Source organism: Panthera uncia, chromosome D1, assembly GCF_023721935.1.
Source record: "Panthera uncia isolate 11264 chromosome D1, Puncia_PCG_1.0, whole genome shotgun sequence".
NCBI lineage: Eukaryota > Metazoa > Chordata > Mammalia > Carnivora > Felidae > Panthera > Panthera uncia.
In genome coordinates, this window is record NC_064808.1 from 73428325 (window position 1) to 73449305 (window position 20981).

Sequence of the window (20981 nt, forward strand, 5' to 3'; positions counted from 1 at the left end):
TAAACTTGCTCGTAAAGTGAACAGATTTTGTAGTGTTAAGTTTCGTAGTTAGGCAGTAGTCACGAATCTTCTAATTGAACCTACTTTGAAATATTTTCAGCTTCTCTTAAGGAAGGTACATGTTGAACCTCAGGGATCATGACATTTCTCATTTTGGGGCAGACTATACATTAGGCAGACATTGGGATGCAGAGCCTTCGCCGCTCTATATAAATACCTGCTGAATGAGTGACTCTGGACCATGCAAGTCCATACTGAGGTGGAGCATTTGCTACAGTGGAAAGATGCAGTCCTCCGTCTGCCATTTGAGGCTCTGTCACGTGCCTGGAACTGGACTAGGCCTGGGATATCTGCCCTCTGCGCCCATGGAATTTATATTCTACAAGGGACGTAATGGAGTGCGGTGTTAGAAAACAGAAGGCAAATGAACTGCGTTTGTTCTGCTACGAGGACAAGAAACAATTTATAATCGCCTCCCAAGTATTTTATCTTCACCGTGAGCTGATTAAGAGGGAATGGGTTTAAATTACAGATACCGTGACTTCTAGAAGCATGGGAAGAGTTCCCTGATGGGGAGCTTGGGAGGACATGAGGGTTATAGATGCAGCCAAGGAATTACGAGAAGCGCGGGGGTGTCTCATTCTAGAAATCTCTTTACATTGAGTGAGTGCGGTTTAGTGTCCTGCAGGATTGTGGGAGGTGGGTCTGATGGCACGGCGGTGTTCATCTGCGGAGCTTTTGAGGAACTTCAGGAAGCTCGCGTGGCTGGAATGGCAGCTGGCACACATAACCAGGACCAGATCAGATTCAGTAGGTTCTCCCAGCTGAGGGAGGGGAGCCCTTGGACAGCTACCAGGTGGGGGTGTGGAAGGGGGGTCATCGGAGACACGTTCTGTGGCGGCAGCGCAGATTGTGTCTACATTTGCCTTTCAGTTTCCTCTTTGATTTGAGGGGGTTGTACAATCTGGGAAGAACAGTGGAAAATTAGTGCTAATGATGCATGATGATTTGTTTGCAAAGTCTGCCTTAATCATGTAGAAAAAGTATTTAGGACTCCATGATGTGCCGTTTGCTCATTCAGTGTAAGAAGTTAAAAAAACAAAACAAAAACCCGGACTCTTAATTCTGTTTATCCTGCAACTTTTCTGGATTCGTGTCATTTTTTTTTTTTTTTTTTGGTGGAATCTTTAGGGTTTTCTCGATATAGTATCATACCATCTGCACATAGTAACAGTTTTACTTCTTATCAACTTGGATGCCTTTTATTTCTTTTTCTTGCCTGATTGCTGCAGCAACGACTTCCAGTACCGTATTGAATAAAAGTGGTCAGAGAGAGGACATTCTTGTCTTTTTCCTGATCGTAGAGGAAAAGCTCTCAGTTTTTCACCATTGAGTGCAATGTGTTGATCAATAACTACATATCTCCATTAAACAAAGCTTACAGCTCATCAATACAGCAGTGAAATCTATGCTTACAGTGATGACCTTTGTGTTTGATTCAGACCTGAGATTCTCAGTCTCCAGAAACGTTCCTTACGGAACATTCACCGTGGAGCAAGAGGAGAGGTTTATTTCTTCTTATTTGTAATGCTTAGAAGAGAGGACAAATCGTACTCACTCCCCTGTAACCTCCTAATAAGTGTCCCCTTGTCCTACTGGCTGAAGAGGAGTTTCCCTAGGCAGCTGAGGGTATTCAGGTTAGAGCCTGGTACCTGATACCTTCTCCAGGCCTACCTAGCCCTTGACTTGTATGCCTAGGTGGTAGACAAGTTAGGAATTTTGGAAGAGCCTTTGGATAATACCATGTATTCTTTCATTTTGGTCTGTGATAGTAGGACGCACCATTAAGCTTATTTTCAGAGAAATTGTATATATATATTTTTAATTTTTTTTTAACATTTGTTCGTTTTTGAGAGTGTGTGAGTGGGAGAGGGGCAGAGAGAGAGGGAGTCACAGAATCTGAAGCAGGCTGTAGGCTCTGAGCTGTCAGCACAGCTAACAGAGATCATGACCTGAGCTGAAGTCAGACGCTTAACCAACTGAGACACCCAGGCACCCTGAGAAATTGTATATTTTTTAAATGCTTATTTTTGAGAGAGAGAGAGAGAGAGAAAAAGTGTGAGCGGGGGAGGGGCAGAGAGAGAGGGGGACAGAAGATCTGAAGCAGGCTCTTTGCTGACAGCAGGCAGGCTGATGCGGGGCTCCAGTGCACCAACTGTGAGATCATGACCTGAGACAAAGTCAGATGCTTAATGGGTTGAGCCACCCAGGTGCCCTGGAGAAATTGTATATTTTAAGGCTTCTCAACCTAAGTGCTTAGAAAATTGAAAGTGCAATTTTAGTCTAGTTTGTCAATCAGCTGAACAGTCTGACAAAACTTTAAATGTCTTCATCTTTGATCTGCTTGAGCATCTTGCTGTTTTTAAAAAGCTCACGGATTTGATCATTTCTTGAAAGGGAATTTTATATCATTGATTCCTGTTCCATTTGCCCACTCCGATTAAAAAAAAAAAAAAAAGATAAAATTTACTGAGCACTTATTATGTGCTGGAATACCATTCATAGCCCTTTGCATTATCATATGTAATCTTTATAACGGCCCTAAGTAGTAGGTCCAATTACTGTCTCCCTTAACTGATAAGGTGAAAGGAAGCAAGAAGTTAACTCATTTGCTCACAGAGCCTGGATTCTTAGATTGTTTAAGAAACAGATTTGCCAAAACAAATCAAAACAAATTGGCCCGTTTTTCCCCCTTTCCATTTGGTGGCTGTTGTCTCCTCTACCTTTGTTGTTCCTTTAAATCTTTTAATACTTTGGTCTTTCGGCTTGATAGCATCACTGTCTTCTCTTCCATCATCATGTCTTAACATCCTTCCTTTTGTCCCAGCATTGCCTGACTTCCTGCCGGGCAAGTTATTACAGTTTCTTTTCTCCCCACCTCCTAAAAGTAATCTCATGGAGCCTTTTCCTCTAGGGAAATATCATTGTTGATTTGTATTCCCTTTTATAAAAATCCCTCAAGGGCAAGAAGGTGTATTCACGGGCAGGTGTTTTCTAGAGAGGCTGCCGCCTCTCCTCTGATACGTTTTCTTTAGTTATTGGAGTCCGTTGGTCTGACAGGTAGAGTTCAAGCCGTGCTTCACATCAAAGGGTCTCTGTGTGCCTTCAAGGCTCCCCACTTCCAGGGGCTGCAGGCACCTCTCTTTGCCCAGGCGGGGAGGCAACTCCCTCTTAGTTATAGCTGGTTTTGCAGCCATTTTCATCTTAAAGTTCTTTTTCAGTTTCATGTCTTTTGGTCCCTTCCCCACAGAAGAGGCTATAGAATGGAAAGCCATGTTTCTCAAAGTGTGCTCCCTGGAACGCTGGGGGGGTGGTTCCTGAGACCAAAACACGATCTTCATAATAACACGAAGACACATGACCACCGTACTGACATTTGTACTGATGGTACGAAAGCAGTGCTGGGGAGAACTTTCCATGGATCAAGGCGAGGGCACTGACTGTACCAGTGGTCTGTCTGCCCCTTACCAGCACACACAGTAGTAAATCTCCAACCTCAGGTGCACCTTTTTAATGCCTCGCATGATGAAATGGAAGGCACACAGGATGTGCTCCTGCTGCAAACCGAGGCAGGGAGCTTAGCTAAAGGCTCTTCTCGTGGGACGCCATTTGTAGTTGAGAGAATGACCCACAAACCGTGGTAATTCCGAGTTCTTGGTTTATTGGGTATTTGCTAGATGTTTTCTCAAAAACAAATGAAGGGAGCCTTCACTTTAAGAAAACCAATGGACACTCTTTGTTGCCAGTGATAAAACTCAGGCTTTCCAGTAAAAACTGGAATTTTGGAAAGCTTGGATTTGCCACTGTGCACTTGACAACTTCCTAAAACGCCAAAGACTTTCCTGATGATTGCAATCCATTGTATATTAACAAAGGTGATTTTGTTGATATTACATACTTGAAAAATTTGCATATGTGTGGAGGATTTGCACGGTGCAGTGAACCGTGATTTTCCAAATGACCAATGTATGAAATTATGAAATCATGGAAAAGAGAACTCCCTCCAAAGTGAGAGATGGACCAGTAGATTTTAATGTACTAGAATATAGAGGAATATCCAAGGCAGGATCACTGATACAGTTTTATAGTTCACACTGCAACCACCTTGAAGAAATTAGTACTTGTTGGGGCACCTGGGTGGCTCAGTCAGTTAAGCGTCTGACTTCAGCTCAGGTCATGATCTCATGGTTCATGAGTTCGAGCCCCATGTCGGGCTCTGTGCTGACAGCTCTGTCTCTCTGTGTCTCTCAAAAATGAATAAACGTTTTTAAAAAAAAAAAAGAAATTAGTACTTGTTGACTTTTGGTGTAGCTTCAAAGAACAGTCACAATTATCTGGAATGGCTATCATAATACTCCTCCTTTTTCCAATTACATGTTAGAATGAGGCCACATTTCCTTGATCTTCTTCAATAAAAATCCTACAACAATAGATTGACGGCAGGAACAGATATGAAAATCCAGCAGTCTAGTAAGCCTTACCTTAAAGAAATTTGCAAAATTGTAAAATAATACTGTTCGCACTGCCTTTTGTCTTAGAAATGAGTTTTCATAAAAATGTTTCGTGTAACTTAGAATGGGTCCATTATTGTTGTTTTGAAATGAATTAGCATATATTTTAAGATTTCTCAGTTTCCATTTCTGATATGGTAAGGAGGGATAGATACAGCTCACAGAAACAAAAGCTTATTGGGTCCTCTGTAATTTTTAAGAGTGTAAAGAGGTCCCGAAACGAAAAAGTTTGAAGACTGTTGGTGTAGTGGTAAACACTACGTGCTCTGGGGCCAGACCAGCTGGGCTTGAATCCTGGTTTTGCCCTTTACTAATTGTGCAAGTTATTCTCAGTGCCTTAGTTTCTGCACCTGAGAAGTGAGGATAATCCTCCTAGAGTTGTGAATGCCATGAAATCAGTGTGTATGCATTCTTTTAGACCTAGGGAGAAACTATGTAGGTAGCTCTTGACAGATTGTTTTAGAGAGGTCTATGATCCAAAGCATTGAGGCCTAAGAGAAGAAAGAGGTAAGCATAGCCCCTTAGCACAGTTACAGATCTAGGTGTGCGTGTCCTGAGACGGACCTGAACACTGGTGTCCCTGCTCGCCAGTCCGTGCTACCTTGAGCTTGCCTGCATCACCTCATTGGGCCACTGTTGGGCAGTTGTCTGCCTTAGAAGTCTGGCCTGGCAGATTTGGGTTCCCATACCGGGCACTATCTTTCCCCTGGCAGATGCTTAATGTCACAGATGTTTGTGGAATGAATGAGTGAATGAAAGCACGGATGGATGGATTGACAGATGGATGAATTAGCGAGTACTTCTGCATTTTGCTGCCAATCAAGTTCACCAGACCCATGATCTTTTGTAACGTATAGGAATTATAAGATACCAAATACTACCACAAGTACCTACGTGTTTTAAAATACCGCTTAAATTCCGTGGAATGTTTTGGAACAGTCAAAACCGAATTTGCGTCTTAGCCTTATGGCTGTGAGCTGTGTGACCCAGAGCGTGTCATTTATGTTTATGTTTAGGTAAAAAGGAAATAATGAGACCTAATTCTCAGAGATGTGAGAATTACCTGAGATAATGTTTGTATCATGTATTGCTCGATGAATGTTATGTTCTATGCCTTCCTTCCCTGTAAAATTAGCTGCTTATCTTACATGACTGTGACATAGTGGCTTTGTGATTTTTGAGTTTCAGATTTAGCAAACATTTGTCTTGTAATATGGTAGGCATTTTCTCAGGCTTTATCTTATCATGTTGAATTAGATATCTTTGTTTTTAATTTTTTTAAATGTTTATTTATTTTTGAGAGAGACAGAGAGGCAGAGCGTGAGCAGGGGACGGGCAGAGAGAGAAGGGAGACACAGAATCCGAAGCAGGCTCCAGGCTCTGAGCTGTCAGCACAGAGCCCGATGAGGGGCTCAAACCCACAGACAGTGAGCTCATGACCTGAGCCGAAGTTAGCCGCTTAACCCACTGAGCCACCCAGGTGCCCCTAGATGTATTTTTTGGTATAATCGCTTTATTGTATCTTGAGAACAATACTTGAGATGTAGCTGAAATAGCCATATTCCCTTACCTGGTCATTCAGGTTAGCAATTAGAAGGGCACTACAATTGCTGACTTTACTCTGAATTTATGAAAAAGTAACACATTTACACAAAGAATTCTTTACCAGAAGAACCGATTCAGGTTGATTGGTTTGTTTGTTTTAGGAAGAATTGTTCACTCATCCGTTTGCGTTCATCAGATCCGTCATGTTTTGGCTTCAAGTGTGATTGATGGACAAGATTTCAGTTTATCACAACTTTTTTGGAGTGCATGTGTCATATCAGAACTTGTATGGCAGAGAAGCGTAAGCCTCCTAGACCTGCCTCTGTATTCAAATCAGCTGTCAAGTGAGGCCAAAAGACATTCGGTCTGCACATGTGGAGATCCCGACAGGCCTGACATGGAGCTTGGAAGTGACATTTTGAACACGTAGCACAGGCGACTGACACAGCACAGCCTTGGGATCCACTGTTAAAGTGGAGACACCATCGTGAAACTAATATGTGGTCAACGGAAGGGATGGGGAGGGGCGGCTTCATCAAGTGCCTTGGTGTTCTGGTGATTGGCAGAGAGCGTGCTATTATTACTTGAAGCTTTTATGAAAAAGAGCACAAATGAAATAGTTCTGGATGCTTCTCTGCCTCATATAGTCCGAGAAAAACTTTCCCAGTACCTTTCCCCATTGTCCACAAGCAAGAGCGTATCATTAAAACTCTCCTGATTTAAAATTAAAAAAATTTTTTTTTTTAATTTATTTTTGAGAGAGAGACAGAGTGTGAGTGGAGGAGGAGCAGAGAGAGAGAGAGGGAGACACAGAATCCGAATCAGGCTCCAGGCTCTGAGTTGTCAGCACAGAGCCCGATGCGGGGCTCAAACGCCCTGAAGTCAGATGCTTACCGACTGAGCCATCCAGGCACCCCAAAACTCTCCTGATTTTAATGTAAGAAATTAGTCAGGAAAAGAGGACTCAGAATTAAGTGTGCGTTATTGAGGAATTTTTGGAAGGCAGAATGACGTTGCAAAAAAAGCTTTGATTTTGTCTGTGCTGCTGGCTAGCCCTGGGCCTCTGGGCATTACTTAACCACTGTGAGCCTAGTCCCTATCTACAAAACGGAAATAGGGTGGTGACAATTACACATGGTGATTTTTATATCGTCCCTACACTCAATAGGCCCTCAACAAGTGGTAGCTCCTTCTACTATTGATTATACTCTTATTACTAAAGGGATGTTCAGTTTGGGGGGAACATTGGTTGATTTGAATTATCGTGTCCAGTTATGAGTCAACATTGACTCCTGAGGGAGGTGAGTACAAGAAGACACAGTGAGTATAAGGAGACGGGGAGGGCGGTGGAAGGAACCTGATGGCAGGTCTGAGCTGCTCTTGTCCTCTGTGGCTCAGAGAGGGAGCCTTGAGAAGCATAATTATGCATTCATGTTGCCATCTTGTGTCTTGGGGTTTATTTTAAGGTTTCTCATCCTGTTTGTTTTCCTTTGTTCAGAAAAGATTAAGTACTTACTGTCTGCCTGCAGTGATAGAAACACATTTGAAAGCAATGGAGCTCACATGCCAGTAAGTTTTTTTTTTCAATGGGAACATAATGTATGCCAGGGCCACCCAAAAGAATACGTTTCTGGTCCTGAAATTGATTAAAGATTATTGAAGTTTCACTTATTTGATTAAATATAGGGCTTATTTATTAAAACGCACCTGAGTACATAGTTCTAGAGATCGACTATATAGTGTAGTGCCTATAGCTAACAATACTGTATTTGTTATGCTTAAAACATGCTAAGAGGGTAGATAGTATGTTAAATATTCTTATCACACGCACACATATTAATAAAGGAGGTGGGAGAGGACTTAGAGAGGTGATGGGTATATCTGTGGTCTCGATGATGGTGACGGATTCATGTGTGGATACTTATCCCCAAACTCGACAAGTTTCTATGTTAAATGTGTACATTTTTTTAATTATCCATTTTTTTTTAAATATTTATTTTGAGAGAGAGAGAGAGTGTGTGAGCAGGAGAGGGACAGAGGGAGAGGGAGAGAGAGAATCCCAAGCAGGTTCCATGCTGCCAGTGCAGAGCCCGACGCTGGGTTCAATTTCATGAACCAAGAGATCATAACCTGAGCCAAAATCAAGAGTCGAACGCTTAATCCCCTAAGCCACCCAGATGCCCCTGAACATGTACATCATTTTCAATGTCAAGCATATCTTGATAAAAAAAATTTTTTTTAAGTTATCTGAAGTAAAGAATTTCTGGAGTCCAGGTACTTCTAGTTTTAGATAGGTTAACTACCAAATATATCTACCTGAAATAAAAATTATGATATTATGTACAATTTGAGTCAAGGTAGTTAACTAGCCTTTGGATCTTATGTTAAAATCCAAGATTAAAAGATGATTTTCTCTTTGTAGATAAAATCTTTTTCTTATGGGATACTCATATGTGCTTGTGGTGACTCTGCGTGATAGGTAGGGACTAGGATGATTCCTTCTTCTTATGGTGGGCGACTGGGCACCCCCAGAGAGAAGTCTGTTGACTCTGGTCCTGCTCCCAGACCTTTTGAAGAAGCACGCGCCAAAGCCTACATTTAGGGCACAGTCCCAGGACACAGGGCTCACCTGCAGGGGTTGAGCAGAATGAAAGAGCACCTTCCTCTAAGAGCTGGCTTGTGTTCTCCCTGTGCAGACTCCCTGTGATGTCACTTCAGAATCGTGGACAGAGCCCCTACAGGAAATGGATCATAGTATGCTTGTAATTAACGTGTTTTAGCACTAGGTGGCTTTCTCTGGTTTTTGTTCCCCAGTAGCTTTTACCAAGCCTTGGTCTCCTGATTGGTTTGAAAGAGAGAGAATCATCTTTGAGCTACTTTCTGTAGAATTAAGAATATGTTTATAACTGGTTATTTAAAGATGTATCTTAATTCCATCAGTATATATTTATTGAGTGCCCATTATGTGCTAGAAACTAGCACATACTGTGAACATACGCAGATGATTCATTGATTCAATAATCGTGTCTGGAGCTCTTACTGTGATTTTATTTCTGCTAGACACTGGAGAGACAAAGGTGAATAAGATATGGTCTTCTGCTGCTGATCAACTTACGAGTTAACAGGGAGAGAAAAATACGAACTAAATACATAGGCAGTTTAATAGTGGCAGAAACATGCATGGAATGTGATGGGAGCACAGATGAGTGGCATATAAACATTCGGGGGGCAAGGGGTAGATGACTTCCCAGAGGAAGTGGCACTAGATAGAGTTTCGGAAAACTTTCAGACTGTGCGCGCGCGCGCACACACACACACACATATAATTTAATGTTTATTTATTATTTAGAAAGAGAGAGAGAGCACTAGCCAGGGAGGATCAGAGAGAGAGAGGTAGACACAGAATCCTAAGCAGGCTCCAGCCTCTGAGCTGTCAGCACAGAGCCCGGCGCAGGGCTTGAACCCTTGAACTGTGAGATCATGACTTGAGTCAAAGTCAGATGCTTAACTGACTGAGCCACCCAGGCGCCCCGTCAGCATACATATTTGAGCATTGAGTATGTGCCAAGGAAAGAGTTTTCCGATTTGCTGAGAAAGACCTTCCAGACGAAGGAACCTTTGAGGGATCACAAGTATTTCTTTAGGGTTTGTGCAAAGGGTATTTGGGGCAACAAGGCAGATTGTGCCAAGTCATGTAGTACTTAGGATACAGACAATGCTGAGTTTTTATGATGGGGGTCAGAACAATTAATTTTTTTTAAATGTAAGTCTCTATCAGAAGTTCTTGATTATAAGCACAAAGTGACTTCGGCTAACTTAAGCAAAAGAGGATTTTATTGGAAGTATATTAGGCAGCTCACATATTAACAGGAAGGCCCAGAAAATGGGCAGGAACCTAGGTGAAAATACACCAGGAACCCAGCCGGAGACACGGTGTTTGTCTTGTGAGGACCGGTGCTCCTGGAACTCCTGGTGATACTGTTACCGCAGGTAACTTACCTGCACCTTTTGTCCTTGTGTCCTTTCCTCAAGACTCACAGTCTTTGGCTAGAATATCCAGTTGGCTTGAGCTTAGGCTGTTCTTGCTGCTAGAACAGAGAAGGGTACTTTTGGCTTCTGTAATGGGAGCCAGAACCTACCCCCAAGGTTTACACAGTGAGTTCAGGGTTTCCTAACACTGAAAGTATTTTAGAGTATTGTGATTGACTCTCAGGAACATGCTGGGTAGTTGAATCACCTATTTTCGAAATTATTTTGCATTTCTCTAGTGTTACGAAAATAACGAACTAAAATTTAAAAAGTTTATTAAAAAGCCCCCTTAAATACTGGCTTCTGAGTCGTCCTCCTCCTTACCCATATCCAAGTGACACTGAACTCTCCATTCCTTAAAGAGATGAAATACTTTCTTCTTCTTCTTCTTCTTTTTTTAATGTTTATTTTATTTTTGAGAGAGAGAGAGAAAGCACGAGCCAGGAAGGGGCAGAGAGAGAAAGAGGGAGAGAATCTCAAGCAGGCTCCACGCCACGGGCACGGAGTCCAACACGGGGCTCCAACCCATAAACTGTGCGATCACGACCTGAGCCGTAACCACGAGTCAGATGCTTAGCTGACTGAGCCACCCAGGCGCCCAAGATGAAACACTTTCATGACTCAATCCCTGTGCTTATCCTTTTACCTCGCTGTGTTGACCTCTCCTTCTTAGCACCCCCTCCTCACCCCACAGCAGGTTAATATCCTCCTCACTTTTTTCTGCTCAGCTCACCTGTCTCTTTCTTCTTGTCATTTCAGCTTGCTATCACCTCCCTAATCAACAGGTAGTGATGGATTACTTCTGGGCCCCCAAAGCTTTGTGTCCCTTTAGTCGAGCACTTACTCTGCAAGGAAATTTGGGTGTGCACGTGTGCACGTTGGTCTCCAGAACTAGAGCATGATCTCCTGAGGCCAAGGACGCTCTTACTCATTTCTTGTATTTAGAGCTCCTAGCACAGTGCTCTGTTGACTGCATTGTTACTTGAAAGGGTAAGCATACATTCTGCGTTTTGGTTCCCACTGATGATGTCTCCAATATTCCTAAGAAAGCGTTACCAAGTTAAGCTTGCCTTTAAAGTTATTAATCACAAGTTCCACTTCGAGAAAGTCTAAAAATTAAATAGCTATTAGTGTATTTATTATTTTATTTGTTCGCTACAATAGACAAGATTGGTCCGGGGATCAGAATTCACACTGGGTGCTGAGGTGGACTTTAGGGGTTGGGAATCTTGGAAACCTTCCTCCCTCCCACCTCTCTCCATCCCCATCTTGGGTTTCAAATAATGGTTCCTTGGGTGAAAGAGATATTCCAGTGTGTGGAGATTCCTGTTTCCTGTTTAAAAACGTGTGTTGCAGGCACGTATTCCTAGAAGAGGGTGCCCTGACCTGTCCGTGGTTCTGCACTCAGGTCTCAGGCTCCTGGAGTGTGAACTGGCCAATCCACCTGGGCTAGCTGGGTTTCGCAAGAGTTCTTGTGAACAGACTTGCCTTTATTTTTCAGACACTGGTCATGGGTTCTCCAGGCCGCTTCAAAACATTGTTTCCTAGGGCATCTGTCTCCCTGAGCAGAGTATTCCACTCCCCCCGGAAAAACCTCCAGTTCTGCCAGAATCAAAAGGCTTGGTTGCTTACATTTAACTTTGAGGCGGCTGGCACACTCGGCAAATTCCTTAGCTCTTTGAAAGGGAAGGTAGAGGCCACAGGATTGTTTGTTGCTATGTTTAAAATTTCTGTTACAAAGTTATAGGAGGCTAGACTAATCGAAAGGGTGAAGTGGTTTTTAAATGCATTAGGGGGTTTGGATTAGGTGGGCCTGGGAGAAAGTTTTGGGCTTTGGGGAAAGAACACCTGGGAGTTGTTTTGCAGCTTGTGGAGGGTTTGAGGAATGGGCCTCTGGCCTGCACGGGAAAGCAAGTGCCCCCCTCATATTAGGGAACATTTAATGGAACATTTAAAGGAACATTCCCTCATTTAAGGAAAAGTGCAAGGGTCATGGGGAACTCCCGGAGACTGGCTTTGGGGGGATCTTTGACCTTTCCCTTAAACTTGGGCCCGTTCCAGAGGACGGTGCCGTGTTCTGCATCGACCAGCAAGTAGTAGGAGGGGTATCCCTTACACATCCTCCTTGCAGAAAGTGACAAGTATGTGGGTCGTGCCTGCCTTCCATCTTCCCCAGGACGGTAGCACCAGACTATATTAAATGGCTGCTATAAAATACGAGACAGTTGGAGGGCACCTGTGTGGCTCGGTTTGTTAAGCGTCTGACTCTTGATCTCAGCTCAGGTCTTGATCTTGGGGTCTTGAGTTCAAGCCCCACCCAGCGTTGGAGCCTCTTACAAAAAAAAAAAAAAAAAAAAAAGGCAGTTGATGCTTAAATGCTAAGTTGTGAGCTCACATCATAACTGGTACCATAGGTGAGGGAAGGAAGGCCAGTGTGTGTGTGTGTGTTTGTGGCGGGGGGGGTTGTGTCTACAGGAGGTGGAGTGAAGAGGTTTGTTGGGGTGAACCGTAAAGGACCTGGGGAGAGGAGTGTGCAGGCAGAAGGCATTCCCGGCTGGAACCTGGAAAATGGGGGTGACATGGTCACGGGACGCTGGGAGGCTGAGTAGAGCACCCAGGCTGTTGACAGCAGAGGAGCAGCCAGATGGCAGGTGGCCTTGAAAACGAAGCAAAATTTGAACTTGAGACCCTCGCCAAAACAGTTGCAAGCTAGTGGCCTGCCAGAAGTGGGATTTGAGGACAGGAGCTTTCCTAGTTCTGTGAGTGTTGGATGATGATAGGGTGGCAATTTGAGCGTCCTCCGGTGTTTAAACGCAAAGGACACTTCTGAGCCTGTTACATTAGCCTCTTGACAGATTCACGATCTGATCTTAGGGAAGGAACTAGCTACAATGGAGGTGGAGCAGATGAGAGGCGATCGCCAGGTTTCTGCGCCCCGTGCCCACCCCAGAAGACTCACTTCATTTTACCTTAATTCGTTTTAACTTCAACAGTGATGCCCTTTGTTAGTGCTGTATTGAGTAAGGAAAACAAAAAGTCTTGTTCAGGGTCACATTACCTAAAGGCCTCTGGACGGTTACAGAGAAAGTAACAGCATAAAACCATAATGGGAAGGAAGCTTCAGCACTTTTAGAAATAAGCAGTCACACTCATAGAAGCAAAAGATTCTTCTTGTCGACACGTGACACGCAGGGTTTGTAAAGAAGAAGGGACCGTTCTTGGTGAGATGGATCACAGTCACTATGAGGCAGGAATGGTGTCCCCTCAAAGCAGAATTCCAGAACCTCACCCTTTGTGGAGTGCAGCACGAACAGATCCCTGGCTTTCCTTCAGGGCACGAGCCATAGGAGCTGCCAGAAGGGGACCCTGTAGACGGGGGACTCCTTTACACTGGCCTTAGCTGGTTTTCCATCGCTTTTGCCGGTTTCCCCATGCAGACTAAAGCTGTCAGTGATAATTCTGGGACAAGGACTGGTTTGAAAGAAGCAGGTGACTGCAAATTGGTAAGTCGGGAGGACCTGGTGTGGAAACAGTCTTCATGAAGCCCCTGGGGCTACGGCATGTGCCTATCACACACCTTGGAGCAGGATCCTTGACTGGCTGCGTGCTGCCCTAAAATACGCCCTGTTCCTGAGCCCCTGGGCCGGAGCCACGCCCTAGAGGCGGGGCTTCCTGGGTGGGAGTGGTATCTGGGAGTGTCTGTGGCTTCTCCTAATTTTGCTCCTGGGTGTGGAGAACGCTAACAAAGCCAACAGCATTCCCCCTCATATGTTGTCCTATGTCGTGTAACATAAGTCACATGTTTACTTCCAGTTTCTCATGTCAGAGAGCCTTGACCCCATTGGGTAGATCTTGTACCCTGCGTTTCGCATAAGAAAACAGACCCGCTTTGTGCCATAAAGAGTTCCTAGTGGAGATTCTGAACTACAATAGGCAGGGAAGGATTATGTGTCTGTGGGATTAAGGGCGAGGCCTCCCTTGCATTTTTGCTCTGCAGCCCAGCAATCTGATGCAGACCCAGTGACACACATTCTTGTCATTTTACCTTGTCTTATAGGTGACGAAGCCACAAATAGCACAAGCCCTGTAGGGTATGTCAGTGCTGGGAGCTTCTCTTGGTTCTCTCAGTGGAGCTATGATACCAGGCCCGTCTGCCTGCCAGGCCGTCTGCTCATCTGCTGGGCTTTTCTTTCTTCAGCTCCTAGGAGTGGGGGCAGCGGTGGGAACGTAACTCTCCAAGAATGTGTGGGACACCCCAGCGTACAAAAAAAAAGAAGCCTTAAATGATAGTTGATATGTATCTCTATACGCTCTGTGGCCTGGAGCCCTTGAACCTGTTCTCATGTGGCAGGCCATTGGATAAAGATGTGGAAAATCAATTTGTACCAGTGTTGTTACTGGGGTCGGGTTCTTGGGGCTCCACAAGGATAGAAACTTGAGGCTGGACCCCAAAATCAGAGGCACAGGCAAGGCTCTACTGGGGCTACAGCTTGAGCTGAAGGAGACTCAGCACTAACAGACAGTGGTTAGACTGGCCTGCTGGGACACAAGGGAGTAAAAGTTCTAGAGCGAAAACTCCCCCTCAGGTTCCCACTCTGGCTTAATATGCTAATGAAAGGGGGGAAGTACTTCATCTTTTCTTTTTAAAATTTGTTTAAGTTTATTTATTTTGAGAGAGAGAGCACACAAGCAGGGTAAGTTTATTTATTTTGAGAGAGAGAGTGTGGAAGCAGGGTAGGATCAGAGAGAGAGAGGGAGAGAGAGAATCCCAAGCAGTCTCTGCACTTTCTTTGCAGAGCCCCACGCAGGACTCGATCCCACCAACCATGAGATCGTGACGTGAGTGGAAATCAAGAGTCCCTTGCTTAACCGACCGAGCCACCCAGGTGCCCCCAAACGGGTTTCATCTTGATTGGTTGGAAGGGCCTCGTCCTGATTGGTTGATATTGGCAGGCAATTCAGGCAGCTCATTGGTGCTTTTAGGAGCCAGGGTCCTCTGTTTTAAGTCCAGCTTGTACGCGGGGCCGCATCTTGGTTCTGCTCTCTAAAAGAAGCGATTTAACAGTAACAGCCAACAGAAAGCGCCGGAGGTACATAATGTTTTCCACTTGGGGCTTGTTCTCATGGTCCCTAACTGTCTCATTGTGGTGATGAGAATGGCTTAGTGTAGAGGTTTTAATTAGGTTCTTAGGTTGCAAGCATATGTCTGTACAGAAACACACACACACACCCCCGCGCACTCCTTTGTATGCATCTACACGTACACATGTATACCCTTAATTAGGCCTCAGTTTCATTAGCGGCTTGCTCTCGGTTTTCATTTAAAATTTATAGTCCCGTGACTAGACGGTGTCACCCAAAGCGACATGTGCTTGCACGTGGCCATTCCTGACCCAGATCCACTATGAGAAAACACCACTCTTTGTTTTGTTGAAGTACGTGGGTCCTCAACACCTCTCTGGCGCTGATTTGGTCGGGGGGGGGGGGGCGGAGCTGAGGGCGCAGAAAGGTGTTTTCGTGTTGGGGGATTTTTGCCAGTGTGCACTGTTCTCCCTCCAGCTTAGGGCATCCAACCTTTGGCTGCACACTGGAATCGGTTGAGGAGTTTTACATACAGGAGCCTGGGCCCTATCCCCCGAGATTCCAATTGACTAGGTCTGGAGGAAGCCTGGGTATTAGGATTTTAAAAGTTCCTCGGCAACTGTCATGGCAGCCAGGGTTGCACCCTGCATTTCTCTAATTTTCCACCTGCTGAAGTAGAAGCCAGGTCAGAATTTGCCTTAGGATCTAGGTCATCTGTGATTCTTAATTTTAGCTTGAGACTTTTAGATTTATAGATGCAGAAGATGAGGCCCGGAAAGGGACAGGTTTCTTCCAGGGTAGTCTTTGCAGTTTGGCCAAAGAGAGAACCCTGACAGGTAATGTCATAGGCATTGGAACTACAATGTTAGACTGATCTCCATGTACTACACCATTCATATTTGGTTTATATTCATATTTAGGTTGAGAGTCACAACTACATTATTTTAACTTTACAAGATAAATATCCTAGCTGTCAAAACCTTTTTTTTTTTTCGTTCTAGTCCACACATTAATAAGATATATGTGAGCAGAGTTGCAAACCCTTCTTTGTGTGTTGAAGAAACTGAGGAAGATGGTGACTAAATCCCCATCTATGGCCTCAATAACTAGTTACTACTAGCTTTGGCCTTGTGAGAAAAGAGCTGATGAAAAAACCCAGCAAGAAATTTCAAATTACTTTCAAATTAGTTCGAGGTTATAGCTGAAAAACATTTTTGTTCTAATGGAATTATCATTTGGTCAAGGATTTTAATTTAAAAAGAAAAGCATGATTCTTTCCCTGGAGTAAACTGAGCTACTTCCCCCCCCCCCCCCAGGTTTATTTATTTTGAGAGAGAGAGAGAGAGAGAGAGCAAGCATGCAAACAGGGGAGGAGCACAGAGAGAGGGAGGGAGAGAATTCCAAGCAGGCTCTAAGCCATCAGCACAGAGCTCAATTCGGGGCTCCAACTCACAAACTGTGAGATCATGACCTGAGCCAAAATCAAGAGTTGGATGATCAACCAACTGGGCCACCCAGGTGTCCTGTAACTAAGCTACTTTTGCCAAAAAGAGCCTTAAATGTGGTGTCCAAGCAGAGAAGTCAGTGCGAGGAGGGAAGAGAGCAGGGGCCGGGCTGCTGAGTGTTCCCACGATGTTGTATGTGCGTATCAGTGTTATTGTAGTGGTATCTCATGTTCAGTGCCCATAGGATTGAATACTGTGTCACATTTGATTGGAACAGGAAGCACACTCTGGTCTGTGTGTGACAGAGATAAAGTGGAAAGGCGGTGCTTGGTAGAGGGCCGGAACCCATGACCCAGACCCACACTGCCACATGGGGCTCCAGAAACCTTGAGCCGAGCGCTCTGTCCTGGGCTGGGACGTGCTCGTGCTGACACATGGTCTAGCAAAATGGCCGACCCCTCTCTGCATCTTTTAGGTATTCTGCTCTCCCCGTTTTGGTATTTCCTTTGCTGGCCTCCCCACCTCCCTCCTTTCTGTCCCCCACCTTGACCAGCCCAAACTTTGGGACTCATCCAGTTCTGCAGAGGGCTTGATTTTTGTCAGTGTTGCTGCTGCTGCCCTTGGAACCGGGTTGTATAAAAGCGTCATGACTTCACTCAGTGTCTCTTGAAGATTGTTATTCTGACCTCATGGGTCATTTTGGTGGGTGGCTGGCCTTGCGATAATTCTGAATGGTAACTCTGGAATTTTATGAATCAAAAAGGCAGCTCCGAGTCGAATGTGGGAAAATGCCTCGTGGGCTCTCATGAGTCACACAGGAAGGAGGGAGAGGAGGACTTCAGTGGCACTAATACGCACATTGCTTTTTCCCCAGGACCCTCTCCTGTTTGTTACCGCTCCGGTAGTCCCACCCCGATTCTAGAAGACCCCAACTACTTTTTCCCAGATTTCCAGCTCTATTCTGGGAGGCGCGAGGCATCTGCTTTGACGGTGGAGGCAAAAGGTGGCATCAGGGAAGAAGTTGGTAAGTTCTTTTACTGGCATTTGGTTTGGAAAAGCAAGATGATCATATGTTTCTGATTTTTAGCCTTTTTTTGCATAACTTTTTCTCTTTCCTCGCTTTAAGAATCAGCCAGTTGTATTATTGATTGTCTCTTTATTAGTAGGTGCCTTATTTTTAATGGTTTTGCTATGGCGCCAATAGACTATTTTACGATATCATGTGACTCTCAGCAGAGTTCTTATTGCAGGAACTTGAGAGTTACACCATTTATTCCCTAATTTTTCTCTGATTCCTAAATACTTTTTTTGTACCCTTTCCCAGAATCTTTTTTCCTTCTCTGCTTTCACTTTGATCTCTTTTTTGCAAATAATTCAGAAGCTCAGAAGAAATCCAAAACTATAGTAGGGAGGGAGCTGTTTCCTCTATGAAAACTTCCTGCCTATTTCTGAGGGCTTTTGAGATTGGTAAAACTGGAAGGGAATCTTTAAAATCACTGTAGGGAAGGATCTCACGGTTCTTGGCAAATGTGCTTACGAAAAGGGAATTCAGCAGTTTTCGTGCTTGATGAGACCCCATTCCTTTTATTATTCATCCTCAAAAATCATTTTCTTTTGGAAATATATTTTTATTTAAATTTATATTCAAGTTATTCACAGCATTCATTTTTCTTTGAATTTGCTTTCAAATTTCAGAGCAGTTCTTCTGAGGGTAAGGACTGTGCTCTCTTTACCTTCTGCCTTGGCACCTGTCAGAATGGATGTAACAGATTGGCAGTCAGGATTTGCACAGTGAATGTGTGGCCCATTTCAGCCCACATGGATCTCTTCATCGCTTATTACAGTTATTTGGCAATTCATCTTATGTGGACTTCGAATAATCTGTTTTTAGTGTTTAAAATTTTTTATTGTTGAGCTTTGGGTTTATATGTCAGTTATAATATACATTCTCTGAAGGTAGGGAGTAAGTTCGCTTTTACTGCACATGTGGTCTTGCGAAGCAGATATGAAGCCTGCCCATTTTACAGAGGAGAGGTTCAGAGAAGCCAAAAAACTGGCGTGAGATCTCATAGGTGTGATTTGGGATTGTGGGGGCGAGGCAGAGTGGTATGATTAGAGCTGAGCTTTAGGAACCAGCCTGCAGAGTTTTTGAATTTGCTGGGCAGGTATTTTCTGAATGCCTTCTGTGTGTCAGGGTTGTATTATAGGCACTGGAGATACAGCAGGTGAATATTAACAGATAAAGTTTTGCTGTCCGGTTCTTGAATTCTAGTAGAAGAAGACAGATAAGAAATGCAGTGTGGATCGAAGAAAGAGATCAGAGGCAAGTGATATTAGGAGGCTATTCAGGACATCTAGGCAAGTGGTAAGGAGAGCCCAAACCCAGGACGTGGCTGAGGGCATAGAAGTTAGGGTTGCGGTCTTTTGCTGTCTCAGAGACACTAAAAATGTCATCTAGTGCCACCTTTTCTCATATTTTAATGCCAAAAAGAGTAAAAGTGATGTAACCCTTGACAGCCCATGCCAAAAAAAGGCACAAAGCCAATGACATATATCTGTATATATGCACATGTGTATGTGCAAGTATACGTATATCTATATATTTTGTAAGCATACCCCACCACCTTTATTTTTTCTCATTTCACTGTGGACTGAGAAAAACCAGCTTGGCAGTTGATCAAATGTGGGGAGAAAAGGAGACAAAGGGACAAAAGTTCATCTGAAATTTCTATCTGGATGACTCATAGATGATAAGGATGTCACTTAGAAAAAAAAAAAAAAAAAAAGAAACCCACAAAACAAAGAGGCAACTTGGGGAAGAAAGATGTTTTGAGGGGAGATGATGTGTTCTCTGTACATATAGAAACACAGAGCCATCATTGCATGGAATCGTAGAACTGAGGCTGTTTGGAGATGGTCGAGTTCTGTTCTGTCAATTTGCAGATGAGATTGAGCTCAGAGACAGTAAACGATTTGCTCAAGGTCATGCCAAGGTCATGCCGTAGTAAGAGCTAGAACTTTTACTGTCCTCATGCTGTATAATTTCCTCAGTACACTACTTATTAGTATTGTTGTGAGATGGATACATTGTATATTTCTTGGCATTCATTAGGTATTCTTTGCTGGTTAAATGTTTGCTCCCCCATTACGGGCTTCCCTGGGTTGCACACTAGGGAGAGCCAGATGAGGTGGCATGATCCTTGCCTTGAAGAAGCTGAGAGTCTTGTGTAAATAAACCATTTCCATCCACCGTGATCATTGCTGTAATGGTGATATTGACAAATGGAGTAGGGACTTAGGAGAAGGAGGGCTCAAGCCCGCTGGGCTGCAGAAGGACATGATTAACTCAGAGGCAGCTGTGAAGCTATCACGTACAGCACGTCTAGGAATTTCCCAAGTAGACATGGTGAGGGGCACCTTTCTAGGGAGAGGGAGCCAAGGCCTAGAGGCAGGAGGGAACTGACGTGTCTGGGAAGTACGTGGTCTTAGGTGCTGGTGGCCTGCACTGTTGCTGGATAAGGCCATACCTGCTACATCCTAGGGTAGAATGTCAGTTTCATCTGGTAACTAACCCCTGAGGAATCTTGTGCAGGGGAGTGATATTATTAGGTTTTCCTATTCAAACAGTCTTTCAGGGTAATGTGGAAGATAGGTTGAGGTCTAAGGGGTGGGTTTGGAGGTGGGAATGAGAGGCGTGTCAGAGAACTAGATAAGGAGGCTGCTGGAATTGTCTGGGTATGAGACACCAAGGGCTTTGCAGTGTTGTGGAATGAACACAGATTTTGTTGTAGAATGAGTCAGATCCTGGTTCTGGCCTTTGCTCCTCCTGTGACATCTGTCATTGCCTTCTCTGAACCTCCCTCCTCATCTGTAAGATAGGGGAAATGGATATCTGTGTCGTATGATTTTATGTGCCTCATACGATTTTATGTGGAATAAACAAAATAACGTATGGAGAGAATTTAGCACAAAACTTGGCACATCATATACACTTTTCAAATGGTTCTTGGGGTTATATTGTGGTTATTAATAATAAACTTGGAGATTAGGATGGGAATGAAGAAGGTTGGGAGAGATGTTCAGGAGGTAGAATTGACAGGCTGACCCTGGATGTTGGAGGTAGGGGAAAAGGAAGGAATTTTGGAAAACTCCCAGGTTTCTGGCTTGGCAAGGAGTAGATGAGGCAGGGATATGGGGTTTGGTGGGGGTGAGGTTGGGGGTGCAGAAGGCATGTTGAGTTTGAAGAACTAACGGACCGTCTGCTGGTCGTTGTAGGTGTGGGTCCTGAGTCAGTGGTTGAAGACCAGTG

General features: G+C 44.2%; 1 protein-coding gene across 6 annotated transcripts in view; it reads left to right on the top strand.

Moving 5' to 3' along the window:
- Positions 1–20981, top strand: part of AMOTL1 (angiomotin like 1) — a 123841-nt gene that overhangs the window by 40627 nt on the left and 62233 nt on the right. For 5 of the 6 annotated variants that reach the window (XM_049653935.1, XM_049653942.1, XM_049653950.1 and 2 more), the window contains one exon: positions 17547–17696. Coding sequence is in view for 2 of the 6 variants with exons in the window: in XM_049653950.1 (XP_049509907.1) it covers positions 17547–17696 (150 nt within the window). In the remaining 4 variants the exon portion in view is untranslated. Of the gene's footprint in view, positions 1–7614; positions 7686–17546; positions 17697–20981 lie in introns of all 6 variants that reach the window. The other variant, XM_049653916.1, reaches the window with a different exon arrangement.